We start from the raw sequence: 22416 nt of genomic DNA on the forward strand, positions 1-22416 counted from the left end.
TATCACCATCAGGTAAATATTGGGCACTAGCATTGTATATCACCATCAGGTAAATATTGGGCACTAGCATTGTATATCACCATCAGGTAAGTATTGGATACTAGCATTGTATATCACCATCAGGTAAATATTGGGCACTAGCATTGTATATAACCACCAGGTAAATATTGGATACTAGCATTGTATATCACCATCAGGTAAGTATTGGATACTAGCATTGTATATCACCATCAGGTAAATATTGGGCACTAGCATTGTATATCACCATCAGGTAAGTATTGGATACTAGCATTGTATATCACCATCAGGTAAATATTGGGCACTAGCATTGTATATCACCATCAGGTAAGTATTAGGCACTAGCATTGTATATCACCGCCAGGTAAGTATTGGATACTAGCATTGTATATGACCATCAGATAAATATTGGGCACCAGCATTGTATATAACCACCAGGTAAATATTGGATACTAGCATTGTATATCACCATCAGGTAAATATTGGGCACTAGCATTGTATATCACCATCAGGTAAGTATTGGATACTAGCATTGCGTTTTTTACCATCAGATAAGTTTTGGACACAAGCATTTTATATCACCATTAGATAAGTATAGGATACTAGCACTGCGTATGTTACCTTCAGGTAGCTATTGGGCACTTGTAAGTAGAGGACACTAGTGCTGTATACATAAAAGCAAATATCCTCGATTCGGCAGCTGTTCCAAAACACACATGTTAAATGTCATCTAACGTCGGCCACGAAAACCGAGGACATTACACTGTGTTCTTTTAGTAATAAACAATGAAACTATACCAGTCCTATTACTGACCCTGGATTAACTGTCAGGTTTTGTAATTATTTTCACGCCCCATTATCGCCATACAAAACTAGAACTAAAATAGATGTCACAACGACATGACCTGGATTTAAAAAAAATAATATCAAATAAAGTTATGAAATGCAAGGAAAAAGTTTGCGTTGGCCATGTGGTTCTATTTAACGGTTTTATGAAGGATTTCATTATTTAGTAACGTTGTTGAAAAGAGAGACGTTTTCAATGATTTTTTTATCATGTTGTAACTGCTGTAACCTATTGAGCATAGCTATTTGTACATGCTGACAACACACGGCAACACATACACCAAGACATATGCAGAATATTAGGAAAGGAAATTTATGTACACACCTCACTGTCTAAATCCATGTGTGTCCGCGTTCGACAGTTAAATGACGACTCGTCTTTTCTTGGGACTACGTGTCTCCATCATATATAGACTTTATTAGAAAGTAATATTTTTAGTATGGGGTATATTTGAAGGGATTATGCAATTTTCGTGCAATATCAGGACTATACATAATGTATTATATTCAAATATGTTTTATTCCCTTTAAATTTTGTCTTTGCAGGTTTAACCATATTAAACTTTAACAGTGTGCCATTTTGGATGGTTGATTTGAGTCTTGAACATACTAGGAATTTCTTTTCCTATTTCCATAGATGACTTTTCTATATATGGCAGTGTCTCTTAACTTTAAAACGCGGATAATTCTGGGCACATGTGGGTTTGAAGGTTCAAATTTTGATGGTGAGCTGTGAACACTATTACTGATTGACTTTGCTAATTCCCGTTTCTGAGTCTAAGGTACGATTGGTGAAAACAGACACAACTGAAACTTTGAAATATATTTTAAATTTCCATAACACAATTGTAAATGTCAATCGATGGGGACAAAATGTACTCTTGAACCAGCAAAAAGTCTTTACTAACTTGAAAATTCAACATACTAACTTGAAAATTCAAAAACAAAAAAATGAATGGCCCTAATATGCTTCCGTACATATCCAACGATGACACAGTCTTTATTCTGCAGTAAATTATTGTATACTACTGTTAGCCTATTTTTGGGGTCTTGATTTGAATTTTGACATCTGAAATTGGCTTTTCCTCCTTTTTTCAGGAAAAAAGAAGAGATTTAAATACACAAAATAAATGTGGAGAAGGATTTCAATTTGCATCGTCTTCTTAAATCGATACAATTTTTGACCAGATATTGAGTATTGTCCAGGCTTTCACTGACATGAAGGAACGTTTTTCACAGGATTTCCGGAAGAAGTTTAGTGAATGTTGAATTTCGTGATTATGGATATAGATGCTGTTTAATTCGCGAAATGAGTCCATACTATTTGTGCGATAATTTATGCATATAAATATGATAGGTTTGTTTTCAACTTTAGCTGTTAAAAGGATCCACGCTATGTAGTGTGCAATAAGGGAAAACTTACCAGGTTAATAGTATTTAACTTCATTGTTACGATGGTTATTTGAAAAAACAAGAATTGGCGTCGAAACAAAATAAGTTTTCATTTATTTTTTTGTCAGACATCACTTTTTTAAAACAAGCATAGACAACAACAACAATAAAATATAAATTTCAAAATAACACTTGCGTCCACCAGATATAACAATAAATATCACAGAATCACATTTTTGGAAGCTGCATTTGACTTCTCGATTTAATTTTATCAGCACTGCTCAATTTTAGGGTCTGTAACCAACGCTCACATTTGTCATGACCGTCGTCGGTTACGTGATTATGTCCATGATAACGAACAGAGTCATCATCTGACGTTTCACTGAACCGATAATCAATACTGACTTCCGGTGGACTGTCGTAAAGATCGGAGAAAGTTTTCGAATCACGATTATAACTTTTATCCATTTTTAAATTATTGTCCTCACGTAAAGGTAATCTTAGATTTACCTCCCTTGAAGTACTGTCAGTGGAAGGCAGGCGATCAAATTTGTTGTCTTTCCGAGTCCGTCTGTTTAACTTGGGTGTAGAACTCGGGGATGATGGGTCCCAACCGGAAGGAGATCGATCATGAAACGATCTATTACTACGCCTACTGCCTGGAGTCGATGGTGGTGTTGGAGTGGTTGATCTGTCTGACTCATCTGCGAAGTGGAAATTGCAAGTTGCGTTTATTCCATTATCGTCATTTGGTTCCTCAATTGTTTGCATTGTGTCACTTCCGGGCGATTCAGCTTTGACTAATGCTGATGCTAACTGTGGACATGATCTGTACCGGGATAAGGAAGCTGTGGAAGGTCTTCTGGAAGAGTTTACTGATTCAGGTCCAAAATCATCCTCATCGTGATCTCGAAGTTCTAATAGCATTCCAGATTTACGACGCACTTGATTTTGAGGTCCGTTCATAATACTGCTATTTTTATCTGAACAATCATTATTCACTGTTAGTTTGTCTTTATGTGAGGGTGAATTACTCGCCATGCTTTTTCAAACCTGAAAATATAAAAAAAAAACGTTTACATTATTCACAGGAAAATATTCCTCACTCATGTAAGTTGTAGGGCTGTAAGCATTAAAGTTAGGAGCATTTGTGATCGCAAATCACTTGTAAAGCTGCAATAATGAAATTTTATTTCGAATTTTGAGACACAAACAAATTCGCCTTTCAGTAGTAGCCAAAGAAGCATAAGATGTATTGATATACTCTGGATCTCAATGTTTAGCAAGATCACATCCCAGCATTATTAAGAGAATAAAACTAAACACAAAGACTAAACACTAAACAATTTTAATATTTAAACAAATTTGGTATCAAAAATGGAAATAAGCAAGCAATATGTCGACATCTTCATCTTATTATGTATATTGTGTTAATGTACTACTCGTTGGAATTCAAGAATCTAAATCTAAAATTTTTTCCAACATGATTTATAGTTTGGTATATATAGCGTTCCGGTAGATATGGATTATTTGAAGCGAATAGATGATGTTACTTTATGTGTGTGGTCTTCTTCTTAATATAGCACCTGAACGTTAATTTAAATCAACTGCTATATTATTGATAACAGTTTCGTCTGGGATGCCAGTAACAGTAATAGGCCCCTCCTACTCAAAGCTACAGATTAGATCTTGTAAAAAGTCATTAATTTGAAAAGGGAAGTTGTGAAAATTTATATTGTGACACTGAATGGAAATTGACCCACCACACAATTAAATATTTCCGTCTGTTACCTAAAACGTGCACTGCCTGTACAGGGTTCAATTTAGAATTAACAACTTGATTAGCAACAACTTTTAGTTTTGGCTGATTAATTTAAGTTTTGATTAGCATTGCATACAAATTTGGTAGCAAATTTAAAATGTTCCGGTTGTAGGATCTCAAATATAATAGTAATGTTAGATACAATGGATGAGGGTTTTTCGTGATAAATTGTGATTCTGGTTTAGCATAAAAAATATTAGATCTCTCAAATTGAACTTACAGGATAGTAATGGAAGTAGAGTTGTATAATTTACGGGTAGGGGGAAGAAAAGAAGTAGAGACAGAGTAAACGGAAGAAGAGTCAAAGGCGTAGAGACATTGAAGTAGGGAGAAAGGAAGAAGAGACACAGAGAGAGTGAAGTGAAGAGAAAGGAAGAAGAGACAGAGAGAGTGAAGTAGAGAGAAAGGAAGAAGAGACAGAGAGAGTGAAGTAGAGAAAAGAGAAATGAAGAAAAGACAGAGAGAGTGAAGTAGAGAGAAAGAAAGAGAGACATAGAGAGTGAAGTAGAGAGAAAGAAAGAAGAGACAGAGAAAGTGAAATAGAGAGAAAGGAAGAAGATAATTATTGAAGTGGAGAAAACGGAAGAAGAGAGAACGATAGAACAAGCAGAGTGACATAGGAAGAACATAGGACAGAGTGGAGTAGGTGTATGATAGGCAGAGGAGCACAGATTTATTAGAGGTGAGAAACAGCGAAGAAGACGTTAAGATGAGAAACAGTTTCAAAGGAAAGAAAGGCAGTGAGGGCAGAGAAAATTATGGAGGAATGGGGGAGGGGGGCACGGGGCATATAGGGAGAAACTGTTCGTAGAAGGTCGAAGACTGTAGAAAGAAAGGAAGTATAATTCAGCTCAAAGGATCTATGGGATACACTCTTTTATTGGAAGGTGCTTATTGTACCTTCGTGCATTGCTTCGAATTACGGTACTCCGAAGACTCATCATGGTTAGTTGACTATCAAAACCAGAATTTGTACGGTTCGGATTATTGTCGACCAAAATTAGATTTTAAAAAAATATCATAAGTTATCTCAATGGTCAAACGAAATAAGAGAGAATTCATTCCCTTGAAATAAAACGTATATAGAACGTAACTATTTAAATAAAAAAAAACATTCGCAATTCATAAATATTGGGTCGCAATGAAAAATATTTTATGTAATTCAAATGTAATAATGAAATAATTATAGTGAAACATAAAAAAATACGAGCTTTGCCTATTTTTATTGTATTTGGCTATGATTCTCATCATACATATACAACTTTGAAATGATTCGCATATCTTCGTTATAAATTTTGATTATGGTTCATCGTAAGCTCGTTGAGCCATCTTGGTTTACATTTATGTAAGATTACAACTGATACTGAAAGCCGGTAGAGGTAGCTAATTTTCTAAGAGTAGATAAATTGAAAATCGGATGACCACGTTCCTTTAAAAAGATTATTGATCAGGAATTAAATTTGATATTAAAGTTATATATAGGTAAAACGAATTAGAATATAAGATTAACCCACTTGTTAACTATAAGCTGCTTATTATTTACAAGACGATAACTTGCATGAGACCTTGGAACAGCTACTGGAATGTTGCACTAATATATATTGTAAAAATGATTATTGGTTAATATTTCAATATCATTTGGATAATTTGAAAGCGTTTAAATGCCCTGCCTTTTCAAGGCATTTATTGCCTGATAAACATATAATAGATAAATAATATAAAGTCATCATTGGTAAACAATTCCAATAAATGTACTCAGCATCTAATGCTTGTGGTTTAAAGAAGTTTCGGTACAAAAGTAGTAGTCGATTACGACATCAGATTTCCAATCAAGAGTCGCGATGACTTCTTATGAATTTGAAGCCATTTACAATACCTTTGAAACAATCTTTAGTCCAGTCATGTTTAACCTTACAACTTATGATTAGTCTGGTTATTACATTTCCAACTGGTCTATGACAGAGTGTATACCATTATTAACCTTTGGCTTGTATTTAAGTTATGGACTTGGTTCAGTACAAATCACGAAGACCACAAAACTAATTCCATAATACACAGTATAAAAGAATCTCCGCTTCTTATAGCATTGTATGAAAACTATGATAAACCATTCATTCGTAATTTACATTTTAATGTATTCAACTGCCGATCCAAACAAGCGGTTTAATTACTTATGAATTATTTTTCTCTCCAGATATGAACACACGTCAGGGTTTGCTGGCTCTTTGAGCGTCTTTTGCCAATGCAGAATACCATGTTACATAAATACCCTACTGCTGGATGATTGTATTTGTCTGGGCATTTTCTTTTAACTGGTTTTAACAGATCTAATCGATACAAATATGTGGCACTTTATAGTTTCCCATCCATTTAGGGGCATCTATACAGACAGTACAGAAAGGCAGTCTCTATGTAGAAGACTTCAAACGAATTGAATCAAATGAAATTGTGATTTACGTCATGCTCTCTGCGCTTGACTGCAGACGTACAAAACCAAGCAGAGTTCAAAGGGGGAATTCTTGCTGCAATATTGGCATCAGTCTTTTCTGTTTCGACTTTTAACTGTCGAGGGATCTATAACGTGCACAACTTCTAGTACACCGAGACTTGGTTAATTATCCCAACCTAATGACAAGATGTCTGTTTTATGTCATGTCTTTTTTATGTCAGATCTAAATCATTGACAGGTAATTGAGATGAAAAATCAAGGTATATTTTGACCTGTGAGGCAACAGACAGACGAAGATCCCAGACCATAGTGACACTAAGTCAATTTTAAAACCAGTCTTTATCACGATGTAGAAGCTAATGTTAGTTAATTTGAACCAATTTGTTTACCCAGGTCTAGCTGAAAAGCTTGAACAATGATGTATTGCTACTTTTCATTGTATGGTTTTGTCTAGTAATTGTCAACTTCAATATAAAACATGATACGATGAAGTGGCAATTAGCTGAGATTTTAACCAATCAAATTTCTCGTTATTGACAAAACAACGTTATCGACACCGTTTCTTTTCTAGTAAATCTATGAACTGATACGTGTTTGTTACGATGATTGAGCAAAGCGTACCAATAGTTCCAAAGCATCAAGAAATTCGCCTAGAACAAGATTTATTTTAGAAATGCAACATGAAGCAGTTGTGCTTAAATTTATGTACATGTATTAGTAATTAAATTGGAATTCGAATTATGTGACAAAAAATGTATTTGTCAGTTGTCCAGCTATGGTCTTTTATAATTATCTTTCTACGACAAACCTGAATAAAGTCAGAAGATTTGATAACTATCATAATATTTTCAATGTTACGAAAAATAAAAGATACATTGACATATTTCAATAAACAAATTATTTTCATACTGTTGATTAAATTAGTGATGGATCATTCTCCAGATGTACCAAATAGCCATGCAATGAAATACATCTGTTAGTTGTTCAGTTAATACTTTTTTTTTTATCTGTTACGGGCACATCTGTAATTTATCGGTAGACTGGTAGGGGCACAGATATTTACTAAATAAAACTGGTTGTTCTTTTGGATCACGGGGATGGTTATGCTGCAGATGTGTCAGAATATTTTTTTTATTTCAAGAGATTATTCTTATCCACTTCAGAGTTAATAACCGCGAGGTGAAAATATAAACTTTGTTTCTGAGTAGTTTTTGCTAAATTTTATCCGGTATTTTGTGCTACAGTCCAGATAAATGCGTACATTTTTCTACATTCTTAAGGAACCTGAATCACTTTTATATGGACATTATCAATGGACATTCTGTTCCCAAGCAATATTAATGTACATCCAGCTATTTGTAATAGATAATATCGAATGTTCAGCCTTTAACAATGTCCACCGGATTCCGAACATAACTGGGTTAAACTCTTTAACAAACTTTTTTACAAACAACTTTACTTTGTTCACATCCTAAATAAATATTATATTTACTTGAGCAAGGGACAATGCTTATTTCTAACTAATTGTTGACCCACTGTCAATAGATGAGTGTAAATTGAATTGACCGTTATAGTACAAATGGGAAATGTCAATATATCAAAGCATTATAATTGACATTAAATTGACATTGCAGTCGTGTATTTACACGTACGCGTTATGTCAATATATGAAAAGTTTATGTGTTCAATTTTATCTATGCCATGGGTTTCTTTATCAATTAAATTGTATGATTGCGATAAACATAAAAAGCTTTTTTCTATTATCAAGCCATATATCAATATAATTTAAAAATATTTTCTATATTTGTCGCAAATCCGTACTTTATAACTGATGTTATTCGCTTTCAAAAGAAACATAGCGCCTACATACACATGCACATAATATGTGAATCTTTTTTGTAAAATATCCATTCAATTCATAAGAAAGTTTAAGAATGATATTCGCATAACCTTTAGAAAATTAACTTGACATTTTTATGGGCGTATCTATAATATGATTTCTAAACCTTCAGTTGACTTACTTGAGTTTTAATGAAGCTCGTCCCTATATCTGAATACTACAATTCTATCTAATAAATTAACCAAGTTTTCGTAAAACAATTTCATAAAGTGGAAACCACTGTTTAAATGGCTCACTAGTAGTAATTGTTTGACTTCGTGATATAATATGACAGTCTTAATATCAGTCGGTTCCGAAATGAACTGACTATTAACTATTTGACTGTTCCGATTTGTCAAATCAATGAATATTAATGATATCTGTGAGATAACTGATGTATCGTGAAAGATGCATTTATAATCATTTTTAGCTTCATTTCAAGTCATTGCCATTAATTTCCCCTGGAATACATTTATTGTTTCCAATTACTGGAACTGAAATGAGAATCAGATTGACAACTGTAAGTAATAGAACTTTGCGTCATACTTTACTGTCTCTTACTGGCTAGACGGACAAGGCTTTCAATCTTCATATGTACTGTCTGTAGCTCATCGACCTCCTTTAATTGTCTATCAGAAAGACAAGATGATTTTCACTGATATCAGCTGAACAACACAACGACAAAACGAGACCAAGCCGAAAATACTTGTGACAAACACTCCATCATTTTGGTTTAGCGGAGAAATATCCAAATCCATCTCTAAAACTTAAGCCTAAAATACTCAGGCCAAATAATACAGAATGAGCACATCATTAGCACAATTGAAAATTAATGTTAATATTGAAATCTCTTGTCTGTGGACCAGTTAAAGTGAAAGCAAATTATATTGTTTTACACAAGCGTCAATCAGGGACAGAAACACATATCTCAGTATTCCCATATTATAATACTAACAAGGTGCATCAAGACCATCTCAATTTCCTACACAATTGCACGTAGGTTCACGGAAAATCACATATTATTGCTGCAGTGAAACGATTTAATCGACTTCAGTAAATGAGAAATCAATAGACTGGGTCAGAAGAAACGGAAGTCAAGACATCACAAACTGTATATAAATTGAAGGTTTAGATAGCAAGTATTAGTTACCAGACCAGGATTCAAGCATCATGCATATAATCAATACACCCACTCAGTCTTTATATTAGAATCTCCATTTCATAGCCTACATGATGATGTTATGAATTTATGAGGCATAGAGGAATACTCACAAGCAAACCATATATCACAGCCAAGATTTAAAGATGTGATAACCTTGACATAATATTGCTAAGAATAGACTGGGTAGATAAAATACCATCAGAGCCACTTGCTTACTATATGGTCAGATGGTTACATTTTCCACAATCAATAGTCATTTTCTCAAGATGCATTCACAATTGCTCTTGCTCAATAACCATTAGACTTTGTCCCCTGCTTAATAACCACGATGACATAGTCACTTCTTCAAGAGGACCTAGTCACTATTTAACTAACTACGAGGGCCTAGTCACTTCTTACATAACCACGCGGACCTAGTCACTTCTAAAATGATCATGTGGACCTAGTCAATTGCTCAATAATCAATAAGGTTACATGAAAAAAGGAAAAGTAATAGTAACAAAATAATTATTAGCTTTGTGGACTAGAAATGTGAGCTCAAAAAGTAAAGTATATTAACACAAGCTAAGTTGAAAGGGTCTCAGAGATCGATCAGATATATCTGATAGGACAGACACCTCACTCCTACACCAATAGAAATATCATGTGATTAAATTGATTCCGATTGAAATGAACATAATAAATTGACTCATCTAACTCAATCCATTTCCTTCTTGATATATAATCATCGGAAAGAAGAAGTCAACATTTGAACAATGCTTCATGTTAATCAAAATACTGTTTATCAAACACTTGAGTATTCTTAACAATAAATTATTATATTGACTACAAGTACTAATAGAATTCAACACGGGAACATGAGTTTCATAATAAGCGGAAATGGTTGTATTGGTTTGTCAAAAAGGTGCCTGAGTTTCAATATCAGCAATACAGATACACATCAGTTATTTGAGAGTACATTACGTACATGCACTTGCATTTCCCTCTTTCTCTGCCGAATACAGATAGTAGGAGACAACCGTGCCTAGAAAATGTGTTCTTGGCTAACCCAGACGATGCCCGGTCTACAACATTGACTAGGTCAATTTTAAAGGGTTGGAATTGGAGATGTCTGGTCTATGCAAGTGGATTAGAGACATAATATATACCTATTTGTGTTATTTTGATTTAACAAGTTTTTGACATTTCAAGAAAAAAAAGAGCTGTAAATGACTAAGATACACAAAACAAAACCATTACTCCTACACATTGCGCGAGATATTTGAATTACATTAGCTATTGTTGCCAGTCATTGATTGGTAAGATGATTGAATGATTTGAAGGTAAAAGGAGACTCAAGTCTGTGGTCTCTACTACCAATATAATGCTAATGTCAACTAATTTATCACTATACAATCGACTTTTTGTTATGAGAGGTTTCATCAGACCCATCTAGGAATATTTAACTACCGACAATCAAATAAGAATATAGACGAGATCGAGACAAACACAATAAAAGTCAGTTCAAATATTGAGTAACGTTTTTAAATCAGAAATAACAGAGGAAAATTAGCCTACACAGCGTTGTGTCGAAACACAAAAGCCTTACAAACATTCTTATACTGGGAAAAGAGAATACTTGAGCAAGCAGTACAGGATGCATATTGCACAGCACTCCTAATCAATACTACTATATTACTAAATAGTTTAGGTCTAATGAGATACATCGAAGCAAATTTACTTCTGAGTGTAAGCGATCTGCTACAATCGCAGTTTCATGCACCTAGCATATGCCCAACAATATCCGGTGGTTAGGCAAAATAATTACGTAGGTGGAAGAAAAAGGCTTATAATTAGTATGTTGGATCAAGCGTTAAAATTCCTAAACTGACTCGCAAATCTTGAACATTTGAAACGAATAACAAAACTAAGAAACTATTCCATTGAAAAACACAATTTGTTTATCGTCAGTAAAGTGTTCTTAAAACCTTGCGGAAATTCGCTCAATTCACCCCAGCAATCCGTAGTAAATGGTTCTCTTTAATCTATAACATATTTATCAGATGGTGAAATTGATTCAGTAGATGACATTTCCAGATTCACAGGTAGTCTGACCTATACTCAGCACCTTTTACCACAGATATATTCCTTCGTACTTTCAACAGAAACTTCTGGAAGTAATTGATGATGTTTATATAAAAATATGATTTGGTCCACACCATGACTCATTAACGGTAGGCCTTTCAAGTTACTAATGCTTTAGAGCGAGCGAGCACAATTGTCCGGAAAGTTAAATTTTTAGGAAATCTTTGAGAATAAATTTTATACAGTCACCAACCTGTTATATTTATTGGCTGTAAAAATACACAACAAATTATAAACTTATATAAAAAAAAATCATTTACATTTTCCGGAGTTGTCAGAATGATACAACATGTATGTGTTTCGACGGGTGGAGCAGCGGCACAAGACACAGTACTCATTATACTATAATGGAACTATTTAATATATTTCAGTTCTTACGAAATGAAATTCACATTTAGATCTAAAGAACAGCATGAAAAAGTATGATTGGCACACTTGCGTTAAACTGTCATATCAGCTGGCTTCATGTTGTCATGAGTGACATTTGCATGAAGTCAAGTTGAGAAAATCTGAAAGAAAAAGAATCGTATATCAAGTTTTGTTTCAATTACGTCTTCCTTTTCACGCCAAGAATCGAAAAAAGATGATAATATAGAAAAGTTTTAAATGTATGGTAGCAGACAAAGTGCATTCTGATTTTATAAGGATTTTTGTGTCACCAAAACATACATAATAGATGGTAGACGTTTAATGCTCAAAAACCTCTAGGCCTAACAACTGGTTATAAGTAAAAGCGAAAACAACTTTTTCTATCAACATTAGGATCATCCCTGGGATTCCAAGTTATTCAGTAGGTTTAGGGAAGAATACGCCACAGCCCTCACCTATTAAGTCACTTGGGCCTGTATAAGTCAACCAATCAAGTCCTAACTATGCCAGCCTTCGTATACCACAAAGTGTTGATCCCAGTTTCTGAAAGGTCAGATCAAGTGATTCCCAGTCTTTTCAGCCCACAGACCAGAAAAGCAATGGGCATTACAAAAACGGTTGATTGTAAGGTAGTGGCTGTTACACGTCCATCAATCGAAAAACATGGACCAGAAGTCATAAAACTATACAGATCTCCCAGGGGTGAAAATCAGGGAACTGATAAGACTAAGAAGTTAAAAGTGAAATCACAGAAACCATATGTTTTTGTTGTTTATGTAAGAATTAGCTGGGTCAGTTCAGTCTATTACACCTGTGAAACACCTGTATTTGCTTTCATCTTTAAACTCAGATTTATGGTAATGAACATTCAAGATAAACAGTTATATAGAACACGATTATATTGCCTTCAGAGGTCGAATAGATAGGCCGAAGTATTCTGTTTTCCATCGTCTTATGTACACCATTGCAACACACACGTCAATAACATGTTTTATAGAGACTATACACGCACTGTTGAAGACATTAGGATAAGAAATAGAGTTCTTTGAGATCTTTTCTACCAGCTGATCCTGAGCAATTCCTTGCTACTGTGTTCAAATGTACAACTGAATATATCGGAATGACGAGGATACCCTATTTAGTCACAAAACTTCAAGAATTAAAAAAACGTTCCTTAAAAAAATAGTTGCGACCAATAAAATCCGGCTCGAGCCCAGAAATCAAACCTAACTTTTAATTCTCTACAGAACGAAGCACTTAACACCAATAGAAAAACTAAAATATAGACAAACCCGTTTTTTTAAAGTTTAAAGAAAAACAGTTTTATAAGAGGGGAACCTAAGCTTGACCTTACATTTCAAATCCAAGTAAAGAATAGCCTGCAGTCAATTAAAAACGAAAAGATCGGATTATTTAGAAGAATTACAGCTACAAGTCTTGCTGATTTAATCTTTCTGCAACAAACCATCTTACTTCAAAATCTATTATTATACCACCTTCACAAAATCAAAGCAAACAAAAATATTTACATAGCCTTTTCTTATAATGCTAAAAAATATTGACATAGTTTTGTTTTATTATGCTGGAGTTTATTTTGTTATGTTTTTGTTCAAAATAAGAATAATTCTATAGGAAATAAATGTTTCCTTCAATCAATAAAACGCAATGAAAAAAGAAAAATCGATGATTTTGAATCAATACGCCGACGACTTTTATTAAAACGAGCATTTCAAGTCAAACCGATAAATTGAACAAAGGAAATTAGATCAATCACCAGGTACAGCACGCTTAACTCACGAGAAACATGTGACAAGGGCAAGGTGACTCCGAAGAGTTGGGGTTTGATCAACTATATCTTCTGACATTACAACCCGATTTACAATTTCCCTTGTCAGTCAGGCCACTTCTCAGGCATTGCCACTCTACTCCGTTGCCAGTATACACCAGCAAAATCAGGTGTAGAAAGGTAGGAGGTAAAATTCGTTTAATTTCATCTGAACGTAACTTCACAACAATTGATTGTCTAGGATAATAACTAATAAAAATCCAAACAAGCAAGACAATACAATCAAAATCTAGTCCAATGCATGACAAAATCGAGAGTAAAAATTGTATTGGATTCCTCCAAAGAGAATGCAGAAAAGTAGAACGTAAAACTCCATTCATTTCATTTCCTCCAAAGAGAAGTACCATCAGGTGTTTCGAAAATGGTGATCAACCAGATTAATTAACATCACACATTGTAAAACTTATTGAACATGTTCCTTTAATTTAAATAGCAATCTTTGAGGTTTCTAATATAGTAGAAATATCTATTTCAGTAATCACAACTATTCTTCTTCCTATTCAAATAACCCAAGTATTTGTTTTGAAGGAAATGAAAGATATGGTCTCCACCCAGTAAAATTAAAGCGAGTTTGTCTGTATTTTGGAAAAACAACCAATCCAATCTGACTGCAGAAAGTTCCGTTTCACCACATAAAGAAACAATCTACTAGCAACTTGGACACTGCTAATACCGTTTTCTATTGTTTCTGTGTAGTTGAAATAAAAGTGCAAAAATGAAATTCAAATTTATTTGAACACCATATCTAAACGTTTTAACATAAAGTGGTATACAGTAGCTTGCATATCTTATAATTGAAGAACAGAAAGTAGAAATTCCACTATAAAAAAGATAGCTGAAGTTATACGACTATATCCATATGCCATCTAAGCACGAGATACACGGTATACCTCTTTAAATGTCTGTACTATTATACTCAAATGTGAGTCAGATATAACAAGTCATTTCAAAATATTAAACTTACCTGGGGTAAATATATGAGAAAAGTCATCTAGTGCAATTATGTTTCCTTTTAAGACGACTTTCTTCTTACCAATCTTGTCAAAAATCTAATTAATTGCTGCAACTGTAGTAACCAATCGGATTTATTGAAGCTATTGAGATATGATCATCGTAAAATTCAAACCAAATTACTACAACGAGATGAGTTCTTTTTGCAAATACGTCATTTGTTTCTCGTAAGGAGCATAATTAGCTTTCAGAACGAAGATTATTCTGTTCATTGAATAGAATATCAGCAAAATCTCGGTTCGAATGAGATAACAGATCTCAAGGAAGTAAACATCCTTTCATTGAAATGATTCGATGTTCATCCGTAAAATACAAAGAGTATCGTAAAAGATATATGAAGCTTTCTTTTCAAAACCCCGTGGTCAGTTCGCAATTGTTGAAGGCTGTGTCGAAAGAATGGCCTACGTGGCAAAGTGGCACCTTCGAATTTTTCTTCAGATTTACACTTGACAGGGATACAGTTAGGGATGCCGAAGAAAAACGTTTAGTGTTCCTGAAACCGAGGAATTGTACGGTACAAGCTTGTTCTGACAAATTGGCCATTTCATTGAATTCATTTGAACATTATTCCTTTTCACACTAAAGTAGCTTGATAATTCGCAATGATAAAAATATGACATAGAATTATTCATTTATCATAAGAGATTCGCTACGGAGAAAATTCATCCAACCTGCCAAACAAATTATATATATTTCTGCAGTTGTACATGAGAGCAGTGATGCTCAACAGATTCGCTTTAACAACGTCAAGTTAATCTACTCACAGTACTCACTTTCCCCTAGAATGACGGAAGCCACCTGGACGATAAAAGTAGTACATCTGTACTGTTCTCTGACCAGTAAGGGAAGATGTAAAAAATTTAGACTTGTTTAAATGAAAAATGAACCATTTGGAAGTGTTTCTGTTGTCTTTATTTTCATCTATAATTCGAATATTAACAAGTATTTATACGTCTGGTTGATCATTATATAAATGAATTCGACCAGTTTTATCTGTCACGCTATATATTATTCTATTATTCTGATTTGGTTAGAAAATTATGCGCATTCTGTCTCGTCGAAATGAATGGTTTTGAACTCGGCTGTCATCAGTGATATTGAGCGTTTCTATGTGAGCAGTCCAGTAAACCTGATTATGCAAGAGCCATTACTTTATACTGTTGATCCTTCTTGTTCCTTAGTTAATGTGGCAGTCTAATTATATAAACAATAAATGAAATGGCTTAATGTTCCGCGACAATAAAAACAATGAATTTGTATTTCTCTTGATCTTTTACAAATGTTGAATTAAAGAATAAAAACTCCTCAACTCTCTACACTTATAGGGGAATCTTTTAACAGAACAGTGATAAAATCCATCCCAAATTACTCAATCTTTCGCCATATTCTCTTGGTCGGCTATGACAAGGCAATCGCCAAATAGGTCGAGATTTCATCTTTAAACTATGTCGCCTCGGTTAAGCAGTGCTGCAATTTAATTGGGCTGACAAGTAAAAGCGTCTAATCATTTAGATATGGAGAATTGTTTCGTGCGCTGGTAACAAATATCAATCGCAAGAATATGAAAAACGAGATAGTTTATACCTTATTTATGCAAATTTCTCTTGTTTTATACTGAATAATTCGTCTTCTTCAGTTCTCAAAGGTAATAACGAGAATGACGCATGTGTAGTGAGGCAGTTCCACGCGGCTGATACTGAAAATACACCTAGTGGTTCGGACGGGAGGAAAAAGACACTCGTGGCGTGTAAGAATGGCCTTAAATGTCCATGACTCGATTTATTGGTTATATTATGTAACTAATGTACAACATCGAATCGAATTTCCTCCTATGACTATCAAAGTATAGACGTAAAACTCTATTCAATTCAATTCATTTTATCCACAAAAAAAATATAACTGAAAGGCGGAAACATTAAACAAAGTTGGTGAAGAGATTAAATAAATTCAAAGCCATTGGCTAATGTTCAGAAAGTTTTTCTTACTCCGATTTCTTTTCGATGTTTTAATTATTACATTTGACAGCGGATTTTGTTGCCCGAAGACTTTAATTAAAACTGATACCATAGTTGGCGAATAAGTATATATTAAAGATATTTTTGGCTTACACCCAATTATCCTGTAAATAAGCTATAAGATTATGACAGGGTGACAGCGAGCCTTCATTGATCTCAAATTTTGTACTGCCATGTCGGTTAGGTGTCATGTATTTGTGGCTCTGTATTTAATATGGGTTCTAAGAAGTCAAGATCAAATAATATGTCCGTATATGACCAATAAAAATAATCCTTGCATGATTTGGAAAGCATTTCAAATCGAAAGCATCTGGAATCATTACAATAAATATTCTATTTTCTGAAAAGCAGTCATAGCTTAAAACCTCGACCGATCTCTCTATTCTTAAAATAGATGTTGTAAGTTATAGAGATCTAGTGTGCTTGTTACAATAATATTTTCCACGGTACGAATGCAAGATAGGAAACAGAACTGTAATATGATGGTTTTACCAGATAATTTAGCTGGAAACCGGGAGAATAAAATGTAATGATATCCTTTTCCCATCAATCATGTTTCCATTAAAATCTAATCATGATTCTATTATATCTGTGCCTATCAGGTATTATCTATAAAGAACCAACATTGTGACGTGTTCTATTAATCTACCATCAACCAAACTCAATCCAATTTGTATATTATCAGAAAGAGATCTTGTACATACATAGTACACATATATAGAAAACAAATATTTTGACGCAGTTCGATTTATCGGCCATAAACTGACTCCACCCTGAACTTAGAAATGGACTTTCTTGCCAGCCGAACTCAATTCAATATGTATATTATCACAAGGGGATTATTATATCTTATAGAACCACTATTTTGACGAAGGTCGGTGACTCGACTCTGAATTGTTTAACGGAAGATGTAAAATCTCACATGAACCGAAGTTTTTACATAGGCCCCGACTCCTTTTTGCTTTTTGATGTTTACATCGAATTTTCAGCCAATTTTAAAATTACAAAGACTTGAAACAATCTTGAAACTCTTGAAAAATATGCTTAGAACAAATATACCAAATAAATTATATTAGGTATGAATACGGGCGTTTCGGAAAGAACAAAGTATCACAATACTCTATAGGAATAACAAAGCCCATTATTTAATAACAATACCAAACGGAGATAAACAGCACAGTAAGTTAAGTTTTTATGGTCACGAAAGCAAAAGAGACAAATGTGTTTCTATCATGAATATTCCAATTGAAATTGACTTGGTAATATCATCGATCAACTGCAATTCAATTAAATGAAAAGACCCTCAAGGAGCATGAAGCGAGGAAATTGGAAGACTAAACTAACCAAAGGCTGTCATAAATTTTTATTGTTACCGAATGAAGAAAAGAGAGGATAATCTGTATCGTATTGGATTTCTTCAAATAGAATACAAATTGTGAATTGTAGCATTAGATTCTGTCAAATATGACAAAAATCTTCGATATTTTTGTATAATTTTCTGAATGTAAAACCGTATAGCACGAAATGAAACCATAAAACACGACTTGAAAATTTTGGCTTTTCTTGTCTTTAATGCATTTTCGCCGTGGAGGTATTTTGGCTTTATTTCACATCTGACGACCCACTGTTTGGGCTAAGATTCCTGGTTAGTATAGCTACCATGCCCTGCCATTACAGTGATTAATATAATATGAAAGTAGATTAGATTAGCACTTTCATTTGAAACGAACGAAGAGTCTGATGAGAAAGGAATGTCATATTCTGAAAGTGTCTATATAATATGACATTCAAAGTTTCGTCGTCCTAATCCAATCGTATGCTCGATCTCAAGCTCTGTAAGGATCTGGAAATGACCATGAATGAGATCATTCGGAAAAAATCCGACAAATATGCAGTATCCCGTATATATTACAATTATGATGACACTGTAAGATCATGTTCCTGTTTGATATACTGGAAGACCACTGCCGATATAAAATCTACCATACTAGTAGATCGGTAATGCGGTATGTATCAGTTTATTGTGAAAAACTAATCGTATGTAGATTTCTGAAGAAAAAACACATTTACAAACGACTTGTGATATATTGGTCCAATTCCACCATTTCTGAATTACCATGTTCATCATCTTAATGGTTGTCCGATACTAAGCTCGACACGAATAAAATTTTATAATGTTTCATGAATATTTATGAGCTTATATGCTATGGATTTCGAGAATATACAAAATTGTATTCACTACTCAAGCACAATTGAGGTCTCAAGTAAATTCCACTTTTATTTTTATTCCATAACCAGTGACCTTAAAATATTTTCATTCTCAATTGATAAATATCAATTTCAGTTACCCCCTTTTTACACTGACCTTATGACGTCATCAGAGAGACACAGGAGACCATTAATTACTCCCAGACATTACATCCATCTGTTCTTATTTCTTTTTTTATACATAGGGTATAAAACAGATTTAATTTTGAAAAAGTAAGCTTTTCGGCTAAGAAGGCAAACGTTGAGATATCCATAATTCAGTACAAGCCTTCCAGATGTTGACATGAATGATTTGTCCTCACTGTGACAGTCCACAATTCTATCAAATAAGCCAAGGATCAAGGAATCTAAATGTTTATTAGAAATAGTAACTGACGTCATAGTGTCGAAATTAGAAAAGATCTGTTTGAAATAACTGTTATTTCTTAACTTACGAGATGAGGCTACATTACTTTGATATTGATTGGAATACAGATTGAGCTAATGTCCGTTAAACTAGGTTCTCTATAGATATCACTTTAATTTTCTCGTACCTGATGTAGGTTTGGTTAGGGAAATTACTATCTTGATTTTAACAATTTGCAAGATCTAATTAGAAATAAACGTTGCTTTTCAGCTTCGATTCCAGAAATCTTTTAACAAGTACTTCCATGATATGACGTCCTCTCTGAATTTGACTTGAAGAATATAATGAAACTTCAGCCGATACTGTTAAAATTTTTATTTATCAGCTAAGTCATTTTCGTGTGAAAGTTAGCTTCCTAAAATTACATTCCTGAATATGCAAAGGCGTTTATACTTAAAAGCTAATCAAGAGACCGATCTGGTTCCTGTTCTAACCAACACAATAGACAGGTGCTGTTGTATATATCATTACTAAACAATTTTACTTATATATTTCACAAATATCAACAAAAAATGGTCTTAATTGATTTAAGACAGAAACATAAGGCATATCTCACTATTTCAATGTTTTAAAGAAGTTTGAAGATCGTTCGTTGATTCACTGGAAACTTTTTCTTAATTTTCATTCTTTGGGCGAATTCTAACCGTAAAGACCAAGAAGAACCCATGTACATCTTTCACTATGTGCATTCGATTTATATGCCAGATATATTATTCCTTTAGGTTAAAATCCACGTGTTGTCGGTTTGGTAAAACATTAAAGTAAAAACCAACTGGGAGACCTTGATGGATTAGAATGGAATCAGAATTAATTCTATCAAAATATCTGGGTAAAATGATTTCAAACCGCATAACTTGGCCATTTTCAAGGATTGAGTTGGGTCTTGGAATATATTTAAACATTTATCTTCAGAAGTACTACAACTGCAATAAAATCACATAATCCCTTCAAAAATACATCAGCGGATCATTCAGGACACACATGGATTTGATGACGCAAATTTCGACTGTGAGCTGTGAACACTATTACTGATTAGCTTAGCTAAAAAAAACTTTTTGAGACTGTCATACTACCTTATCCCTTTAATTGTTTCACTTTCTTTCTTGGAAATATTACATCTTTATTCATAATATAATATTCTTTAATTCATCTTTACAGACAATGACGTCACAACACCTGTTAATGTAATTAACTATTTATAACTATAACGAGATTGTGGGTGTAACTTTAACACAGAATTAGGTTTCAGGTCTGTTCAATTTCATAACATGTCAGACTGCAAGAACAATTAATTCATTCAGGTTTAATGAGAGGTAAGTGAAACTGAAAATTAGTTTGACACGAGATCTGGCTCACTTAAGTGTCAGTCGTAATCAGAACAATGTGAAACTTTAGATGGTTAAGAAAACATGACTACACATACATCTTTAAATGGTCACAATTCAACAATCATTGATCAAATATAGATGGTACTAGACGCATCTCTAGCTCTCAAATAACTCACTTTTGATCACTTTTGAAGTAAGCAACCACTTCATTTGCACCATAACTTATATTCTAATATGCTTTTTTCAGTTAGTTAGTAATAAAGTAATAATTCAAGTTATATAAGCTTAATCAATAGTGAAATAAATAATAATACTGAATATTTTCGTGCATTCTGATATATTTGCTACAATAAGTCTTTTGCACTAAAATACTATCAAATTAATGGAAGTCAAATGATATATTCTGGCATTCTGACCTTATTTGTGATTAGAAAGTCGTTGGAAATACTATCCAATTCTGATAATCACAATGGTAAATACTTTCACATATACTGACTATATAGAAAGTGCTCGGACTAAATAATTGATCAAAATTGTAATGACTATTGGATCGAATGGAAACAAATTAATGTAAGAATACCAAGAAATGAGTCTAATTTGAGCGAGCATTCGTTATTAATTGTCTGCTCCACAGACTAAAAATAGAGAGAAGCGGAAACACTGAACAGACAATTCACGAAAGATCAATCACAATTATAGTTCGAAAAGTTCTAAAGGACCTGGACTGTAAATACGAAGATTTTGAATGAAGTCGTGAATTTCTGATTTAAGAGTATCACTGTATTATCATACGTTTACAAAATGCAAATCTAATAGTCCCAGGTTGGTTCATTTTGTTAAGATAAGTCGCAAGATACGACAAGATCAAAAAATTTTGTCGAAATGTACAATGAGCAAATTCTGAAAGATCTGTGCAAGATTGACAAATTGTGTCGCTGCTAATTTACATACTCATTTCACATACCATTTTAGCAAAAATACAAAGCATACACGACTTATCATTATGCAGTACATTTGTACTTATGTTAGTCCTTATGAATAAATCAGCATTGCACTATCGGTTTTGCAGCTTACGCCACCGATAAACTTAACTTATAATAGGATAGGTGATCAACCACAATCGATATGCATGATAAATGATATATTAATACATGTATTGGCCTTGGGCTATATAGCCGTCGGATTCTAATAAAAAGATTGTGTAAGATTACTAAGTAGAGTTCAAATACATTATTTACGTAAGAAAAGAAAGTCTTCAAATGCTTGACGTAGTTCGGGAAGGGCGAGTATCTTACATGTCAAACGTCAATCATACAAAAGTCTAGGATATAAACAACAATGATCGATTAGAACATATTCAAACAAGTCAACACTTCTTGCACGTGTCTTCACCAAGGTTGGGTCGTTACGTCCATTGATTTCGACTTAAGAAATACATGTATAATGTATTTATTATTTAATGTATTTATTATTTAATGTAT

General features: G+C 33.6%; 1 protein-coding gene across 1 annotated transcript; it reads right to left on the bottom strand.

Moving 5' to 3' along the window:
• Positions 1–2484: 2484 nt before the first annotated feature.
• On the bottom strand, positions 2485–3297 carry LOTGIDRAFT_174277 (hypothetical protein; the record flags this gene model as incomplete). The annotated part of the gene is made up of 1 exon (XM_009052605.1): positions 2485–3297. One exon carries the CDS (start codon positions 3295–3297, stop codon positions 2485–2487), a length of 813 nt encoding a protein of 270 aa, XP_009050853.1.
• Positions 3298–22416: the final 19119 nt, after the last annotated feature.

This window comes from Lottia gigantea, assembly GCF_000327385.1.
Source record: "Lottia gigantea unplaced genomic scaffold LOTGIsca_189, whole genome shotgun sequence".
Classification (NCBI taxonomy): domain Eukaryota; kingdom Metazoa; phylum Mollusca; class Gastropoda; family Lottiidae; genus Lottia; species Lottia gigantea.